Source organism: Melanaphis sacchari, unplaced genomic scaffold (genome assembly GCF_002803265.2).
Source record: "Melanaphis sacchari strain LSU unplaced genomic scaffold, SCAv2.0 Contig4_pilon_pilon, whole genome shotgun sequence".
Lineage (NCBI taxonomy): Eukaryota > Metazoa > Arthropoda > Insecta > Hemiptera > Aphididae > Melanaphis > Melanaphis sacchari.
In genome coordinates this window covers 8,728,113-8,747,164 of record NW_020271335.1, presented here as the reverse complement: position 1 = coordinate 8,747,164, position 19,052 = coordinate 8,728,113, and the positions used below count along the sequence as shown (strand labels likewise).

At 28.2% G+C, this 19,052-nt stretch overlaps 1 protein-coding gene and 1 long non-coding RNA gene across 2 annotated transcripts in view; one reads left to right on the top strand and one right to left on the bottom strand.

Annotated features, from left to right (window-relative positions):
- Window positions 1-19,052, bottom strand: part of LOC112598689 — a 177,103-nt gene that overhangs the window by 45,714 nt on the left and 112,337 nt on the right. The window lies entirely within an intron of this gene.
- Window positions 1,883-5,435, top strand: LOC112598688 (DNA N6-methyl adenine demethylase-like). The gene is made up of 2 exons (XM_025345227.1): window positions 1,883-2,014; window positions 3,563-5,435. Exons 1-2 carry the CDS (start codon window positions 1,991-1,993, stop codon window positions 5,315-5,317), a joined length of 1,779 nt encoding a protein of 592 aa, XP_025201012.1. The 5' UTR covers window positions 1,883-1,990; the 3' UTR covers window positions 5,318-5,435.

Below are 19,052 nucleotides of genomic sequence, written 5' to 3'. Positions count from 1 at the left end.
AAGAGAGTAAAAGAAGTTTTTTAAAAGTTTATATAGATTTTATATAGCTATATATGTATTTTTTTTCTGAACGTTAATCGCAGTATATAACTAGTATTAATAAAACTAGTCGTAGGTAATCGGCAATCTGCGATTGCAGCACACAATAGGTACCGGCGGTAGACGGTCAAAGACCAAAGATAATGTGAAAATATGGTGAAAACGTGTGCATTCATTTACTGTCGATCGTCGGTCTTATTCTAATAGTGCTATAACAACACACACACACACAATTAAATTGTGAATTATACGTGATATCAATACAATTAAATTAAACACTAACTACGGTCTACGAAATTGTCAAAAAAGAAATAAGAAATTAATACACAGCCAACGCCGTGTCAGGACAGCTAGTTTAAAGTAAGTAGTAAGTATTAAAAGTTAAAATTAAATTAATATCATGACTTTATTTATTGTAAACTATAGAATTAAATAAATTAATACCGAATATTTCTTTACCTCAAATATACAATGTAAACTATTTTAACTTTAATATTCAAGGTTTAAAATGAAAAGGTTTTAATTCTTTGTTTTACAAATATGTTTATTATTATTTATTTGTTGTCTTTAATTTATTTATTAATTCGTTGAGTAATATTTGAAAAATTAAACTAAGTGAAGTAAGTACTATACTAACATAATGATTTTTTTTTTTTTAATTTTGAGATTTTGTAAATTACAACGAATTACAATTATTACGATGAAATTATTTTTCCTGCTCGATTATAGTATAATGTTTAACTGCTGCAGTATAACGAGACTACAATTGTTGTTTGAGAATCGTCGTGATTAAAATTATTATGGAAAGTCATTGGAGAAGAACAAATCTGGAAAACTTTGAAACTAGTCGTGGTGAAAGGGTGTGTGTTGACGCGTTCCTGGATTCGTGCCATTACACACAAACGCCTCAGCCTTAATGGCGTTTTAACGAATTAACACGAATCATTTAAAAGACGGTCTTTCGATTTACGATTTTTATCCTATTGAACTAATCTGTAGAACTTTTGTGTGTCTATTCGTTTACGAGAAAATAATAGCATATTATTATGTTTATGATATTATATTGTCGATTCTGAAGTACATATTAAACTATCTACACGTATCATGTTGATTTATGCGATGAAGCTTTTTAGATATAAAAATATGACATATACGGATAAATATCAGCTATATTTGCGGTAAACTCGCTCAGAAATGTTAAAATAGGTATGATAATACTGCCAAGTCGATTTTATTCACAAAAAAGGTTTATCGGCTGTACGTTTTAAAATGATAGAAGGTCTAGCTTTTTAACAATTTAAATTTAAATTATATAATAATGATACTCGAATTACCTGATTTGTGAGAAGCGAACATAATATTATTATGTTGGTTGAAATTACATTATATCTTACCTGCAAACAGAAAATAAAATATAAACAGTTATAAAATTACTAAATTTAAGAGTTACTAAAACTTATATAGAAATAGATATTGTTTTTTTATTTCAATTACAGTTTAACGTATTTTATTTGATTTAGAATTGAATATTTTTTAAAGACATCTCTAAAACATAAATCGATAAAAACGAGTTTAAAGAAAAGTAATTATCAGCGTGTAATTTTTTTTTTATCGTTTTTTTTTTACGAATATACAAATATTTAATATGATATATATAGTCCAGAAAAGTAGAGGCCACATATATTTTATTGCTTGACGGCCCTTAACACCGTTTAAGAAAGTCTGCTTCTCCTTCTCTTGCAGTCCTTTCTCGCAATAATATATAGCTGTCGGTCGACCGTTTCCCCTCCAACGCGAGTTTTCCACTGAATAGGAAACCTGACTGTGTCCACAGTCATACATTTTCACGTTTAGTTTGGTCACGTTAACTGCGGTTACAAGTTCGGACATGTTTCAAACGGTGGAAGACGCCAACCATAATATCTACTGTTTGTCGTGAAACCCGGCACAAATGGGCGTCAAGTATTTTTACTCGGTAAGAATAGATTTTTCTTTACCTTTTCATTTATTTTTTATTATTTCATGAGTGTTTTGAAATCCGAAATCATTCGAAAGAACGAACCCAAAGTTATATCTGAAAAATCATGCGTGTTACGTTTTAGCGCTTTCGTAAAATATCGTCAAAATACATTTTTGCGCATACAACTTTGGTTTTTCCCGCTGGTTATATATTATATATATATATATATATATAGGTATATAAAATTCCTAGTACAAAGCGTCAACCAAACAGAATGGAAATAGAAAAATACTCTCGTTTTCTTCGATTGGAAAAAAGGAAAAAAAATCCTGTGCTATTGAAACTATCCCAATGTTTTTAACAATGTGAATGTGGTCCAAACTGTAACTCGTTTGTGTATTTTGTTTTTACATCTCATCCGAAAAATGTGCACAGACATTTGTCACATTCGTCGCATTCTTTACTATTCGTGGATAACTAAACATTTTGACGTTATATTATTTGACGTATTTTTGAAAATAGCGTTGGATAAATTGTTTGGAATAATTTACATGACATTTCTAGAATTGTGTTATTATATCATTATTAATATTACGTATATGTATTTTCATAGATTTGTACGAGTATCAACTTACAATCTCCTTAACACGGTAAAAGTAAAATAATAAAAATCACTAAAAAATTATATTTTAATTTTTTTTGTTTTTTAATCTCATATATCGAACATTTTGTTAAATCTTGGAGATAAGACAAACTTAGATAGATATGAACTATAGCACCATGGGGAAATATGCCTGAAAAAAAACTGAATTTTGTCATGTTGGATTTTTTTTTTTTAATGTAATTAAATATTAAAATAAAAAAGTTAATATATAAATAAAAATATTATATTGTAGTCGGCTCGGTATATTTTTGTATTTCACTGCAATAATGTGCAGAAATAAACGAAAGATACTGAAATTTTTATTAAGAACGTCTCATGATATATCATAATTTTTAATTTATCATATTGTCGATAAAAATTTGTGTGCTATAAAGTAATTGAAAATTTCTATACAACGAGATGAAGAACGTTTGGCTGAAATAATTTGACTGTTACAATCGCATACAATAATATATTATGAAGCCTAAATCGACGATAGTCAAATATGTTACAAATTATTTTCTTCGACGCGCTAGTTTTAAACGTGATTTAAATTCACACGTGTGTAGGTAAATCGTAATGTTGGCGACCAATTACTATCGACGTGAAACAATTATTTTACCAATTAATAGCTTTACATTTGGTGTTAAAGCTTTCGTTATTTATTATATTAAGCTGTATAGGTATCATATCGTTGTGATATTTAATGGCATATCAGTGTTTTAACCAATTTAAGTATACTGGGGTGAGTTACCAGTTAGCTACGACTTGTAGTGTTGGTACAAATAGTGTTATATATATAATATTATGTTGCATTTTAGGCGATGTCAACGACGTATAATTTTTTAGTACACACGTGACGTATAAAACAATGTATTATTTTAATAACATATCATCGTAATATCACATGTGTTTAACAGCTGTCCGCGGTCGCTTGTTTCACGGTGGTATGCGTCAGTTGCGATTTATCGTCATCGGCCGAAGAGGAAACGGCGGCCGCGTCTTACGAGGATACGAAAAGGTCGCTGTACGATGATGACAGTGCACTGGAGGCAACGCATGTGGGCAGTGGATCTAGCGGTCGGTCACTGAAGCGGTTCATTGTGCCAATCAGCACTTCGGACTTAGGGCTTGAAACTTCCAGCACCAGACCGTACTTCATGCACCAACATGTGCAACACCACAAATACCCCCGAAACCAGCAGCAACAGCAGCAACATAACCATTATAACCAACACCCACAGCATCAACAGCAGCCACATAATCATCAGCAACAACAACAGCCGCAACAGCAGCACCAATTGCCGCAGTCACAGCAACAGCATCATTCACATCAATACTACCACCAAGGTAGGGGAGCGGCTGCTGTCGATCATTTCGGGTTCGGGCCTTCGTCTTCGAGTGGCACCGGCACTGGTGGTGGTGGAGGTGGTGGTGGTTATAACACAGATCAGTCCGACAGCTTTTACCAGTCGTTGGGCGGCGGAGGAAGCAGCGGAGGTGGCGGCGAGAATATTAACTTCGATACGACAGGTTTCACAGATTTCGTGCCGTCATCTGAGTTCCGGTCAACCAGTTCGCCGACCATGCCATCATCTTCGTCACCGTTCTCGGCTTCTCCGCAACATCTGCAATCGTCATCGCCTTTTAACGAGCCGGCGGCGCCATTCCATCAGTCGTCAACGTTTGACGGCGGATCAAGTGGTGGTCAGCTGCAACACATAACGCCGTCATTTGATTCAACCGATTTTGGGCACGACAGCCCTCTGGCTGGTTATGGCGGCGGCGGAGGTGGTGGTAGTGGATCTTCGGCTTATGGTTCAGGTGGTTATGATTATGCATCGCATCATCAAGCACCCGTCATACACAAGTCGATATACGTACACGTTGCACCACCTGACGACGATCCGCCGCGTAAACAGCGCGTCATTCTGCCCAATGTGCCACCTAAGAAGAATTATCAGATCGTGTTCATCAAGTCACCCACTCCGCCATCAATCGCTGCACCCATCATACCACCTCCGCCACCACAGCCGGCTGACAAGACGCTCATTTACGTGTTGCACCCCAAGCAGGAAGAGGCACCGCCTATACACATACCGCCACCACCAGTCACGCAGCCGCTTAAGCCTGAAGTATACTTCATTAAGTACAAGAACCGCGAAGAATCACACAGTGGTGGAGGTGGGGAATACGGAACCGACCATGGGGGTGGCGGCGTGGGTGGTGTTCTGCCATCACCGGGCGAAGAGTTTGGCGGTGGTGGTGGTGGTGGTGGAGGTGACATTTCCGGTTACGTGCACCGGAGGTACGGACGAGGAGACCTACAGACGTCAACGCCGCCATCGACCGCTACGGCCTCCATTGCTGACACAGACGTCACCACTACCGCCGAAGTCACCTCTACCGAACACTTTGATGACGGTGACGGTATGACACCGGAACAACGGGAAATGATCGAGGCTGAGACGACTTCCGCGGCCGCCACCGCCGGGACGTTCACTTCCACAGCGGCAGACTTAGATCCCGAGTCGTCCGACGAAAACGTCGACGAACTGATGCTTCGGGGCGGCTATAGTACAGAGTACAACGATGCGTCCGTTGACAGCACGAACCTAAGCGAGACCCACGTCCAGCTGTTTACCGCCGCACCCAAAGGCAAAAACGGCCATTGATGTATACTTAATAATATTATTTTAGTTTATTCGTGTAACCACGTATACCTTAAATTAAGCTATAATGATTAAATAATAATAATACTAATATGTCGATTGTAAAATATATAAAAGAAGATATATAATATACGTTATCATAATCGTTTAAGTCTATAGTTATAGGTATCTTACTATAGTAAGTATAAGTTTTTTGTATTCAACTTTATGTATAAAAATATATTTTGAAATAATTATTTATTTTTTATTTATTCATATAATTTTAATCCAAGTAATGACAATAATTGATATGATAGGTATATAAATATTTCATGTGAAATTTAAACAATAACAACGATAACAAATAAAATAGCTAATTATTTATATGAATATAAATAAGAATCACCTTTCTGTTCTAAAATTCAGACAGCTATCGGACAACATTTCTATAGAAGTGTATATTTTTCATGCCTCTCAAGAAGCAGTGTATCATGCATTTCTCGACAAGGTGTTTCATTGCTTGATTTTTTTTCCATTGATCTCTTAAATTTTTGAATCTGCTAAGCACGACCATTCTCTTCTAGGAATATGAAACACTAAGAGCATGTGATTTGGTCTTATAAATTGTTTGCATTTTTTCGGTTTTTTTTTTTATTCCATTCTTCTTTATAGCGGTCCTTATGGTATGTTTGAAAAATGCTTATATTATCCGGGTAGCAGGGTTTCTGTGATTTCAGTCCCTAGGGGGTAAATTATGGATATTATTGTTAATCGGTATATTAGGTATTTTAAAGTATTTCTCCCTTCTTTCCTAAAGATATCTTCCCGCTTTATATGCAAAGGAGGAATATTTGCAAATAGATCATAATCAAGGTAGAGGAGATGGCTTTAGTGTTCCAGAAATAATTTCCAATGCTATCAATTCGATTAAGATAAACATCTATTTTTGTTACGTGACATCTGTTACCATAAAAAAGAGTAGAATTCAACAGTAGAATACACTAATGCGAGAGTTGTTGTTCACAAAAGATTAGTTTATCTTCCATCCAATGTCAGCTAGTTTAGCAATAATATTATTGCGAATGCGTAAATTTAAAGCTTTTTTTTTTAAATTAACTTTTTAGGTTAAAGGACGACCCAGATTCACATATAGGTATTTTTATGAAATGTTATATCATGGTGGAAAACGACAGCTTATAAATGTAATTGACCCAGAAATGGTTATAGATTATCGCAGTCTATAGGAAGTAACAAAAGCAATTATATAATTATGTAGTGTACATTACTATCTATATAGATAATACTTATACAAGTTTCAATAAGTTGTCTTTTAAGCCATTTTTTGTTGATTCCACATTCATTTTACAAATATTTTACAATATAAGTGTAACTATAGGTACATGATATTATTGAGATTTTACGTTTATTAGTTAAAAATAAAAATGAACAGTTAACACCGTACAATTATATTCCTGTATGTAGATTACAATAATTATTATTAATTATTGATATTATTTTTTATATCATTACAAAACGCGATGCTCTTGTGTGATTAAGATTTAGTTTATTATTGCGACATAATGTTAAAAAAATATCGAGGAATAACATTTACTACCTGTAAAGTTTTTATTATACATATGATTAAAATATTATGTGACTTGCAAGTTGCAAGTAAGTTTTGAATGGTTTTTGCGTTATGTATTATATAAATTACGTAATATCTTTATATTACACATTTATATAGTTTTTTTACGATTAACATAAAATTACACTTTAAAATAATATTTTATTTACAATATAGGTAGATGATAATTTTAATATATTAATTCGCAGTAAAATGTTAATTGACTATTTTCCTAAAATTTTAGCTGTTTTTTTTAGTATGAAATTAATACTTCGTTAAATAAACAAACGTTTAAATGCATAAACTATTAAGAATGATATCTCTAGAGATATAATTTTATTTCTAAAATTTTAAAATGTTGGTAATTGTGCTTAATACTGGTTATAAGAATTAATATGTTTGTATAAACATTATATAGTAATTGTACTAATATTATCTAAACTAGTTATAGAAAAAAATGTCAGGTCTGGACCTGACGGTGCTTTACTAAATCAAGAAGAAAATCAAAACTATATTTTTCTCGATAAATTAATTCGTTTTTGATAGCGGTCGAATACTTGAATTATATTTAAATTTGATTTAAAATTTTTAATACAAATAAATGAACTATAAAGAGTAGTAATTATGTAGGTGTACTGTCTTGTTCCTTAACTTCCTACACACAAATATTAAGTAAATATCATTTAACGGATTAATATTAAATTGTATAATGTAATTTTGTATAATAGCCAGTGGGTACAAAGGATTTTATTTTATTTTTAATTTTACAAACAAATCAGTTTTTGTTTAACAATTCAGACATTAGACTAAATGTTAATTTTTTATTTATTAGGACCAATATATTTAATACTAATATTGGAAGCTTAAACATTTTATTTTAAATTCATAACGAATTCTAATAAAAAAATTACAATTTAGTTCAAAATACAACTTTATGAATTCAATCATGTCTTACTACACATAGTATTTAATCTTTTGAGATGGAAAATAAAAAAAATTCTTTTGTGTTGTTAATCTAGTTTAAAATTGTGCTTATGCGAATAGTATTATATATCACTGTGTTCAAAATAAAGCTATCAATAGTAAAATTTAAAAACAAAAATTGTATTTCCATTGCAATTCGTTATTCTATTCTAGTCAAATATTTTGAAAAAGCATCTATTTATTTAGCTATGCAAATTAAATGTTTAGTTATAAGCTTATTGTAATAAAAAAATATACATAAATTAAAAAAATACGAAGTCGTGGACAATCTCAGAACGTACTCAAGAATAAAATAAAGAATATACATAATTCTAAATAATTAATAATATATAGTTATTTCGTTTAAATTCTGTCATGAATAAATACACAGCGACATTTGTAATTATGTATAATGAGGTCAAACTGATTGAATATTTTTTATGCGCAATGTGATTGATTATAGATCATTAAAAATTCGTTATGGATTGGATTTAAAAAAAAAAAATTACAAAATGAGGTCGTTCATCAAAAAACTGCTCAGTTAACTAGTTCTGAATGTCTTTTTTAACGTATTTCGAAATATTTCTTGGATTAGTTTTAGTGTTTTTTTTATTTATTTTACTTTTTTACAAATCAATGTTATATAATGTCATTAAAAATATTGTAAAATTATTGTTATTATTTTTTTTTTTTTTAAATTATCTAATGATTAAAATTGTCTATTAAGATTGATATTGGCCTTTTATTATAAAAATCTTATTAAAAGGTAATTCTTAATATTCAATAATAGATAAATAAATTTGTTATTTCTGCTTTTAAAAGAGATTATATTTTTTATGGTACCAACTAAAATATAGTACTAATATTGCTATTGAGTATAATATAAAGTATGTTACATTAAACGTTAATTATTTTTTGACATCGTAAACTATGAGTGAAAAATAACAAAAGGATCTGATGAACGGTAATTAATTTCTATGGGCGTAAATCGATATTTTAAAATAGTCATATTTCAGTTTTATACAATACACTGGGTAATAACTAATAAAGCATTTTCAGTCTTATACAGGTAAGTAAAAGTATTATTACTGTTATCGTTAAATGTATACCACGTTTTAATTTTTAATATTAATTCTTAGTGGTAATAAATTATATGTAATTTAAAAATCAAAGCAGAAAATTCATTCTAATTATGGATATTTAATATTTATGTATACGAGTATGCATTAAAGTAATATTACTTATTACTTAAATTTAATTTGAAATAGTTAAACATTTGATTATTTTTACTCGAAATTTTTAGATAAGTATCAAGTATAAATGAGTAATTATTTATTAAGCAATGCGATCTTGCTTTAAGATTTATCTTTTAAAATTTTTAGACCTACCTAGAAAATTTTCTAGAAGGTTGTACGAATTTATAGGACTACCAACTTGTGTAAAAATTGGTTCCATTGGTATTTAAAGATTTCAGTTTTTATGTGAATTTATTGTGATTATTTATGATTTAGATAAATGAATAACTTACTAGTTACTTTTATTATAACGGAGCTTTGCATTGTTTAATTAATAAAAAACTACTTAAGTATAATAACTTTAATATTATTATTAAGTGTTAATATAAATTATATTAAAATGTATTTTGCTATTCTAAACAAAACATAATATATTTTTAATTTTATTTAATCTGAAAGTTATATGAATATAGGCCGTGGCCTATTTTAAAATATAAATTTAAATATATTACATTAATTATGTTAAAGTGATTTTTTAAAAATATTTAATCTTGTGAAATTTCATTTTGTGTATAAAATTACAGAAAGTTTTTAAACTTAAGTATATTCTATTTTGATCAAACTTATACCCAAGAAAAAAAACTTTTCACTAAAAACAAAAATATAATTTTTTCTAAAATAAAATACTCTTCATTAAAAAACTAAAAAGTTTATTCATTTGTCTACTTCTGTTTACGCGTTTGTTTCACTCCGTTTTTTTATTTACCGTCAAAATGTATAATATTACATCGATTAGTTAACTTTAATTAGACTTTTTTTGTGATTATGTAGTTATAAATTATGTTAGACGTAATATTAATATTTCATAAATCATTGTAAATTAAGCATTATTACTTTAGATTTAAATTAAATTATAACAATATTTTTGTTATTCAAAAATTTTCACTTTCTTTAAATTTTATGAAATATAACGGATAGCTTTATATAAATTCTGTCTAATTTAGAAAAAGTGACTTAGTATTTAACACTGTTAACAACTAACCTTAAGCAAAAACAGAAAAAAAACTTAAAAAATCTGTTTGTATGTATATCTTTAAAACGCGGTATTATAGTTATGTTTCTTAATTAATTATAATTGAGATATGATGAACTACAAGCTGTAATAATAAAATTTAAGAACCTTTATTATATTTGGCTATATTTGTTTTATTCAAGCCTCCTGAATAACTAACAAATTTAAGCTCTTGTGTTTGTAAAACAATAAAAATTAAGTAGGTTTATAGAAAAAAAACAAAAAGTTTATCTTAAACCAAGGACTTACAACAGTTCTATCTCTATTATTCATGTATGCTACTAATTGAAATCTAAATTACAGGTATGTGATGGAGAACATAATTCCATTCAGTGCCAAAAAAACCGAGTTTTATGTAGTGGCTCACATCCAGCTAATTGCAAAGGTTGCCAATCTCTTTCTAATCTTCAAAAAGTCAAGTGATCACATATTATTAATTAACTCTTTGAAAACCTACATTTAGAATCAAGCACACCCGAAATAATATTTATTTTTCAAATAAATGTCTTAATATTATTATCAATATTTTAAAAATAAATTACCATCATCATGACTTCATTTATTCGTACAATTTTTGAAAACGTTATTTTAAGAATAGTTTATTACTAAATATATAAAATGGTTCTTTTAAAATTGTATTTTTATTTGAAAATATTTAATGTGAATTTGAATTGATTCACTAAGTATTTTAACTGAATAAAAAATGATTACTCATTTTTATTCATTTTCATAGAAATTTAAACGTTTTAAATTATCTGTTACGTAATGGTGTTATTTAATTGATATTTTAAAACTTGGTTCCGAAAATTTTTTCATTTAATTGTATACACTTAACTATAAATTCATTTTTTATTATTTATTTTTATTGTATTGTTAACAATACCAAACGGGTTTTACGTACTTTAATGTATAAAATATAAATAATACAAAATGATTTAAAAGTTAAAAATGTAATACATTTAGGCCATTTTTTAAAGTTAAATATTACGGCTTAACATTAAACAAAAAGGTATACCTAGTATCTATCTTCATTTACATTAATGTAAAACTCAATAGCAGCGGCTTTATCAAATAAAACCACTCCTTCGATTCAAATTGCACATATTATATTATTATACAGATAACCCTTAATATAGTTTCGTATGAATGTATTCTAAGTTTTATTTGAATTTATGGTGTTAAACGTAAGAACGGTTCAAATCTTCCTATCTATATGTATAAGGATCATTGTCAAAAAATTTGTGCATTTCACATACAAGCTGATTCATGATGACACATGTGAGTTAAAATTATTATAAAAACTACTTAAAAATATTCCATGACGAACAGCATCACCGCTCATTTTCCATTTAAAATGCTTTTTGACAACTACTGAAGTAGACGACTTAATAGGAATATGGTGTACGTAGAGATCTTTAAAATTTTAAAATAAAAGTATAACTCATGTATGGTTTGGTTCAGTATTTAACAATCATCTCAAAATTATTCATCAACTTGAATTTGATAAATTATAGAATTCTTAGTATTATCTCTCTTTTACAATGCCTCTAAATATTAAAAAACTGGAATTTGATTCCTATCTGTTTAAAAATATGGAACTATTAATTAGACAATAAATTCTTTAATAATTGTATTTAACCGTAGTTCTATACAAATAAATTATTATAATTATATACATTTAATACATTTTATGTCTTTAGTGAAGTCATATTTTATATTATATAGCATTTTACTATACAAAAACATTTATGTACATAGTAAAATATGTTTTCATGTCGATTATATTTTAATTTAAGTGTTTCTAAAACCTTTTGGATTATTTCTTACACAGAATAGTTTTATCAGTGAAAATCTTGTGTATTTCCTTTTAAAATAAATTTTGACAAACATTTTTGCATTTGATTTTTTTTAAATAAATAAGGTTTATTATATATGCAAGTATTTGTTATAATTCTTACACTACGTAAAAGGTGTTTTTATTTGTTTTTGAAACAGTAAGAGTAATTTTTTATGAAACATTTTATCTAATTATATCATATAAAATTACATTTAAATAATATCTTAGAGTTTTGATAAAGAGATGGTAGTTTTATCCCCTAGTATTATATTATAGAAGATTATACACAAAAGTGTTTTACAAACATAATTTTGAAAATGAAAACTATTACATGTACAATTTAAACCAACACGGAGTGTTATATTATATTCCTGCGTTGACGCTTTAGTATTTAATATAGGGGTGCGGTAACGGTGAAGTTATGTTGGTATATTATTTTAACAATTTAATATTTTCAACTATTTCACTCGGATAATATACATGCACCCATGTTATTTGGAATGCAAATATATGCTTTATATATACCTTGACATAAAATAATTATAATGCCGCTTGCACGTAATTCATCATTTTGTGAGTTTAAACTTAAAATTTGAAAAGTTTTTAGCTTATAGGTAAGAATTTCAAAAAAACAACATATTTTTTTTAAATTCATTATTTTTATAGTTAATAACCTGTCTGCGTGTGAAAAATATAAAAAAAATATAAAATATGGTGCTATATAGAATATAGATGTATTATGGTTTTAGTGTAGTTAAGTTAACGGGCTAATCGGCGTTGGTATATTTCGTTTTGTGAATTAATTCAACCTGTGGGCAATTCACTTATGATGGATTGGAAACAGCACTTGGTTTATTTTTGAACTTAGATCGAACTATATTCTAAAAGTTTTGTAAAATTCAATAAAGTATTTCTTAAATCTTTAACCTATAATTATTTCTATAACCAAAAGAAACACTATATATTAATAATACATTTTTCTATTTTTGTGAACGAAATTTATGTGTATATCATTCTATAAAAATCTTTACGAGTTAAAAAACGAAATTATAGACATTTACTGAATCTTAAGGAATATGTGTGTGAAATTTGATTTCAATTGATTTAGTAACTTCAAAATGTATGAGCCTCATCCAAATGTACATCAATATAATATTATACTTAAAAATTAAATACTGTATTTATTAAAATTAAAAATATAAATAAATATAATTTAAATATTATATTATTATTTAAAAACAATTTAACTATAAAATGAATATGCTGTATGTCTTCTAAAAAAGTTGATGATGTAACTAGTATCGATGCTGAAATGTATAGCCTATAATATATTCATAAATCTACAAAATATTTACAAGGCTTATGGACTTTAGGGAAATATCATATTTATAGTATTGAGTTATATTCAGTGCCGAAATTACCGGTGTTGGCTGAGGGTGCTGTGTATTACTAGTTAAGGTTTTTAAGTCATATTTTACCGATCGGTTTGATTTTAAATAAAGTATATTTTTATGATTTTAATATATTGACTTATTTTACGGTTCCTATATTATTAGTTCAATTTTATTTTTTTTGTTGATAATTATCAAACTATTAATTTTGATGATTTAAAAATATTAATATGACTGGATTGCATAAATATCTAATTATAACGTTGATTATATTGATACAATATTTAGATTTATTTTATGAAAATTTAATATTTTTTAACTATAGAGAAATTATCTAACTTAAATTTTTTAAATAATATTTTCAATTTAAACAACAATCATTTTCAATTATTTTTGTGATTAAGTTAGTTGTAATAATTAACAATGAATGAAATTGATTAATTTATTAAATGACGAGCATTAATTATGTTGTACAAAAAATTTTTTTTTACATATAATATTTATATATATTTTATTAATCAATATTAAGAGACATAATTTTTTTTATCTTATAAAATTTCAATTTAAGTAAGTAATTTATTTTAACTATATGACAATTTGTAATATTTAGAGAGATATAATGCCAGACAGTGATGAATTTGTTGTTTGTTATCATTTTATCATCAAGTGATTATTTTTTTAATTTTTGATCAAATATACCATATTTTATTGTATATAAAAAGTAATTCTAAAACGTTATTTGTTGGTTATGTGTAAAACTAAAATATAAATACTTTATAATTTTCCTTATATATTGTATCGTATTAATCTAGGTAATAAATTTAATCTGTAATATTTCTGTTAATTTTTTTTTATATTTGTCTTCTCTTGGTATAATATTGAACATAGTTATTTATTTATAATTACGTATTTTAATAGAATCTACGTTCCATGTATTTTATCTATATCTCATATACTAATTTATTATACTGGTAATATATTTTATGATATTGTAATCAATACAAATTTCACCTAATATTAAAGTTAAAAATAGATACATTTTATCATTTAATCACTAAGTGTCAAGAGTATTAGAATTAGTTATTATAATTTTTTTCTTATTATCTCTAATTTCATTAAATACTTGTATGATATGAATATTTTATCAATAATACAAATTTAATTTGTATTAAATGTATGGAATAAAATTATGTCAAAAGATGGCTATTCTAAAATACGAATTAAAATAACCTATTTTGTGATATTACTTTTAAACAGAGTTTATAAGTAATCTAGATAATGCAGTGCTATTATTTATAATATTAGTATTCTTAATAAGTATTAATCTTAAAGATGTTTTCAATGGCTCCTTATAATAATATAATATTACGAATATTGTATAATTTTTAAGCCAATATTTTTTATGAATGAAAAACTAATTCGTGTTTAAATTATTAGTAATATGCTATATTCAACTAGTAAGTAATGAGAAAAATTACATTTTTGTCCTTGAACATATATTTTTAGAGTTAGTTTTAATTATAGGCTGAAAAATATTTTTTGAGATTAATTAATTTGAATGGTATGAACGTAAGTTGTTAATTTCAGCATTTTAGAAAGTATTTTATCGTAAAATTGTATTATTTATTTGAAAATTAAATAGCTTATAATTAAATACAATTATCAAAGTATATTAAGTGATTAAGTTTAATTGATACGTTATATTTGCTGCCGTCAAAGTTAGCAATAAATGAACATTGAGCTATCGCATTAATCTTGATCAACACATTTTCAAATAAATACGTATAAATGTTATGAATACATGTTTATTTTAAGTTAAAAATAAGACTATTATTAAAAGCACCAATACCTTAACATAATAATTTATGTGCACATATTGTGTCAATAAATTTATAAATGAAACCGTTTATTTTTTTTATAGATTTACTGTACAAAATATTTGCCACTTTAAATAAGATCAGAGGTAATACTATTATTAATAGTATGATATAATCCCGTTTTACATTTAGATTTTTTTTTTGTACCTATATTTAATAAAATAAAGTTAACCCCAAGGATTATAGAATGTGGTCTATTTAATTAGTTAACCTAATTTATATAACCAATGATATAGTTTAAGTTTTAAAGAGACTTATACTTTACATTTTTGCAAGTATAAGTTTTTCTGTACTATTATTGATATACTATTTCTATCATAATGGTTTTGTATATATATATATTTATATTTTCATTTTCATAATCATAAGAAATAATAATATACTTGCAAATTTAAAAGTGTTGTATTTAAATTTTTGATTTTGAATAGTGAATAAATAGATATTTATTTAGTAATTTATTTAGTATTTGAGTATTTCAAAATTAGATGAGCAACAGTGAGTAGTAGATCATAACTTTTGCGAAGTATCTATTTTTTTAAATTTTACTCAGTTCATCAAAAAACCTAATTTTTTTTTTTATCAAAAATATATTCGATATTTGTATATTGACATTTTTATAAAAGTATTCTTCTTTTTATTATGAAATATTGAAAATATAATACAGTTATCATTAAAAAACCTAAAACAACAGCACAATGCAATATAAGTTATTTCCATAAAAATGTGGCTTGCAGTTTATGAACTAGAATTTTTCAAAACATTTTTTAAAAATCATAAAAATCAAAATAGACAACTAGTTTAGGAGTCATTTGAACAATAGTTTATTCATACATTCAAAACTGTATACATATCTGCGGGATTGTAAATGGTTGCTTGTAGTACATCTACTTATATCCTAAATAGGTAAATAGGTTAAAGGTGTATATCTATTATGCTTTATTTATGTACGTATATTTTTATGTTTATTATTTATATCGACACGCCGTTGAATGCCCCCCTTCCACGTTCTAACAACTGAATCGAAACGCGAGTTATTACTATAACAATCGGACTAGTTCTCGTCGAACATTTATAGAAATGATTCATATAATTACTACATTGTTTAAGTGCGGTATGCACGGTGATCTTGGTGAAGTACTGAAGTGTATCCTTGGTGGCGCCGGTCCGGGGAAAAGTCAGGACTTTGGGCTGTATGATAAATATGACGGACGAGATAACTACATGGAATGCGGGTCGTTAACGTCATCAAAGACGGTTTCACAGAAGAATGGAGAGAAAAAACAAAAAAGTACCACAACATTGATTTATGCGTTTTACGCGTTTTTCTTTAAACCGGTGCTGCCGGGGTGATGTCGCTGTGGTATGGAAAAAAAATATATAATAAACACTTGGCCGGAAAGGGGACTGTGGTTTTTTATTATTATTATAGATGTTGTTTTTTATTTGGATGTAAACTGTATAAAATAGTAAAGAATAATAAACCCATTTCACTCGGTTGATTAGGCCTCGGCGGTGGTGGAAGAATTGTTCAAGTGGACGTAAACGACCCCGCGAATGAAAAGAATATCCGCCTTTCTGGGTGGTAGCGCAGGCGGAGTAGCTAGGCGGTACACGCTATATACGCGTGTATAAGACTCGAGGGAAATAATTGAAAAAAAAAAATAACGAAAACTGTAGGAGGACGCAAGAATTTCGTAAGCCCGTGGAATTGCGGAGATTACGAACTAGGTACTGCACTCTCTTTTCGTTTCCATATTTTTTACAATCTCGCCGTCACACTATTTCCGTGTTTTATTTTTACAAAACAGTAATAACAATTAATATAGTTTACTAAATATTTGTATAAATTAAAACCTACTTGCAGTGCCGAATGTTGAACAATTTTTCGTCTGGGGACAAGTTTTACAGTGCCACTATTTATTTCGTTTATTGTAATAACAAATAATATCTCTACGGTTATACCTAGTTTAACGAATAGCTATCAATTATTTTTTTTTTAGTGAAAATCTATTAATAACAACTAAGCTTTTATGAAATAAATAGCTATATACAACAAATAACTTGACCTGTAAGTGATCACGAACAGATTATCAATTTGATAAAAACGAAGAACTATAATAAAGTAGATGTTATTCCAAACAGGTATAGTTTATTTTCCTTTGTATGTGATGTTTTTTGGTACTGATATTATGACCAAACATTAATTCGATTAGTACTCGTACTTTGTTGAGGAAACTTCGTAAGGCTGTGAGTAAATCTTATTATTACGAAAGTATGATATTTGTAAAATTTCTTCACATCTCACGTCATTCCTAGTTGGGAAGTTGTTAAAATTATATATTTTCCTGAAAATGAACATATTTGATTGAAGGCGAACGAATTTTACTAATTTATAACTGTAGGTGCCCATTCGATTTTATTAACGTTTTACATTTCTATCAAATAATTAAAAACTATATACCTATTAAATTTAAAAAATAACTCTTTTTAATAATAATTTAGTATGGTATATAAAACCACTTCAAAAACGTACCATTATACGAGCGAGTTTCCCCTTTTCACGCCTACCGCTCTTCAACGCGCCAGTACATACCTTCGTCCAGCTTAATTATTTATATTGCTATTCGCCGTCGTGCGGTTTTAAGTTTTCTAAACGTCAGTGAAGGCTCGTACGAGCTCGTTGAAAAATGCCAATAACGATATTATTAATAATGACGGAGAACAAAATCGAAAACATGACATAGACACGACGCCTTTCGCACATCAGGGATATTCGCGCGGACACACGTCGAATACGATTAATCATTGTCGTCGGTGGCAGTGGCGGTCACATCATCGTTTTGGGCGATGGGCCGATATTATATTGCTCACTCGTTGACCGGCTCGAACGCGACGAGTTTGACCCCGCCGTCGTCGGTTTTTGATTACAGTTGTCAGTTTTAACGCAGGGAATTAATAGCGATCGGTCCCTATCCGAAGCGTGCGGCGTATATAAATTTAATATTATTAGGTGTTGTGAATTGTATATAAATACAATATTATTAGATATTGTGAATTATTTATATATATATATACAAGTATATATAAAATATTAGTATAAAACCATAAACGACAATATACAGAGTACACGAAAAGCTTCTAAATCGTATTGTGTGTTTGTGTGTGTGTTTTATTGTCGGAATATCTCCGTTGATGATTTTTAACTGTGGCGCATAGTGTGGTCGTCGGCTGTATACAATTATTCACTCTTTTATTCGGCAAAACCGTCGTTTCGGTTTTTATTTTTTTAAAGAATGCATGACGGTGTCGCGTCTCGATTGGTATATATTATACTATTGTATCGATTGCACGGTAATGTATATACGAACCAGCAATGGTTTTGTATGATGTGCGTTTTTATTATTATATTCGACTTGTTTTCAGATGAGCAATTGTCATCGCTTCTCTCGCGTATCCATCGCGAGAACACGCGTATAACAATATTGATATTACGCACGCAGTGTGATCCGTTTGATAGCTACACTTATTCTCCGAGTCAATTATTTTTTGAATTATTTACGACTGTTTTTTTTTTTTTTTTAGACTACAATGTCAAAATATACCGAGATTCGTTGTTTTTATTAATTTTTTTTTTTTTTTTTCATTGAAATGGTCATTGGTTAAGGTTGTATACAAAATTCGACTCGGAAGGTTAGCCAAGCTCATTAATTTGATCACCATGTATAATATCGTCGTAGTCGGATTCCGATAATGATTTAAA

What these genes read in the sequence shown, in the direction of transcription:
- LOC112598688 (XM_025345227.1), top strand. Translation starts at nt 1,991, where the DNA reads ATGGGCGTCAAGTATTTTTACTCG. An exon ending in GCGTCAAGTATTTTTACTCG is followed by an intron (nt 2,015 to 3,562) that starts GTAAGAATAGAT and finishes TGTGTTTAACAG; the next exon opens with CTGTCCGCGGTCGCTTGTTT.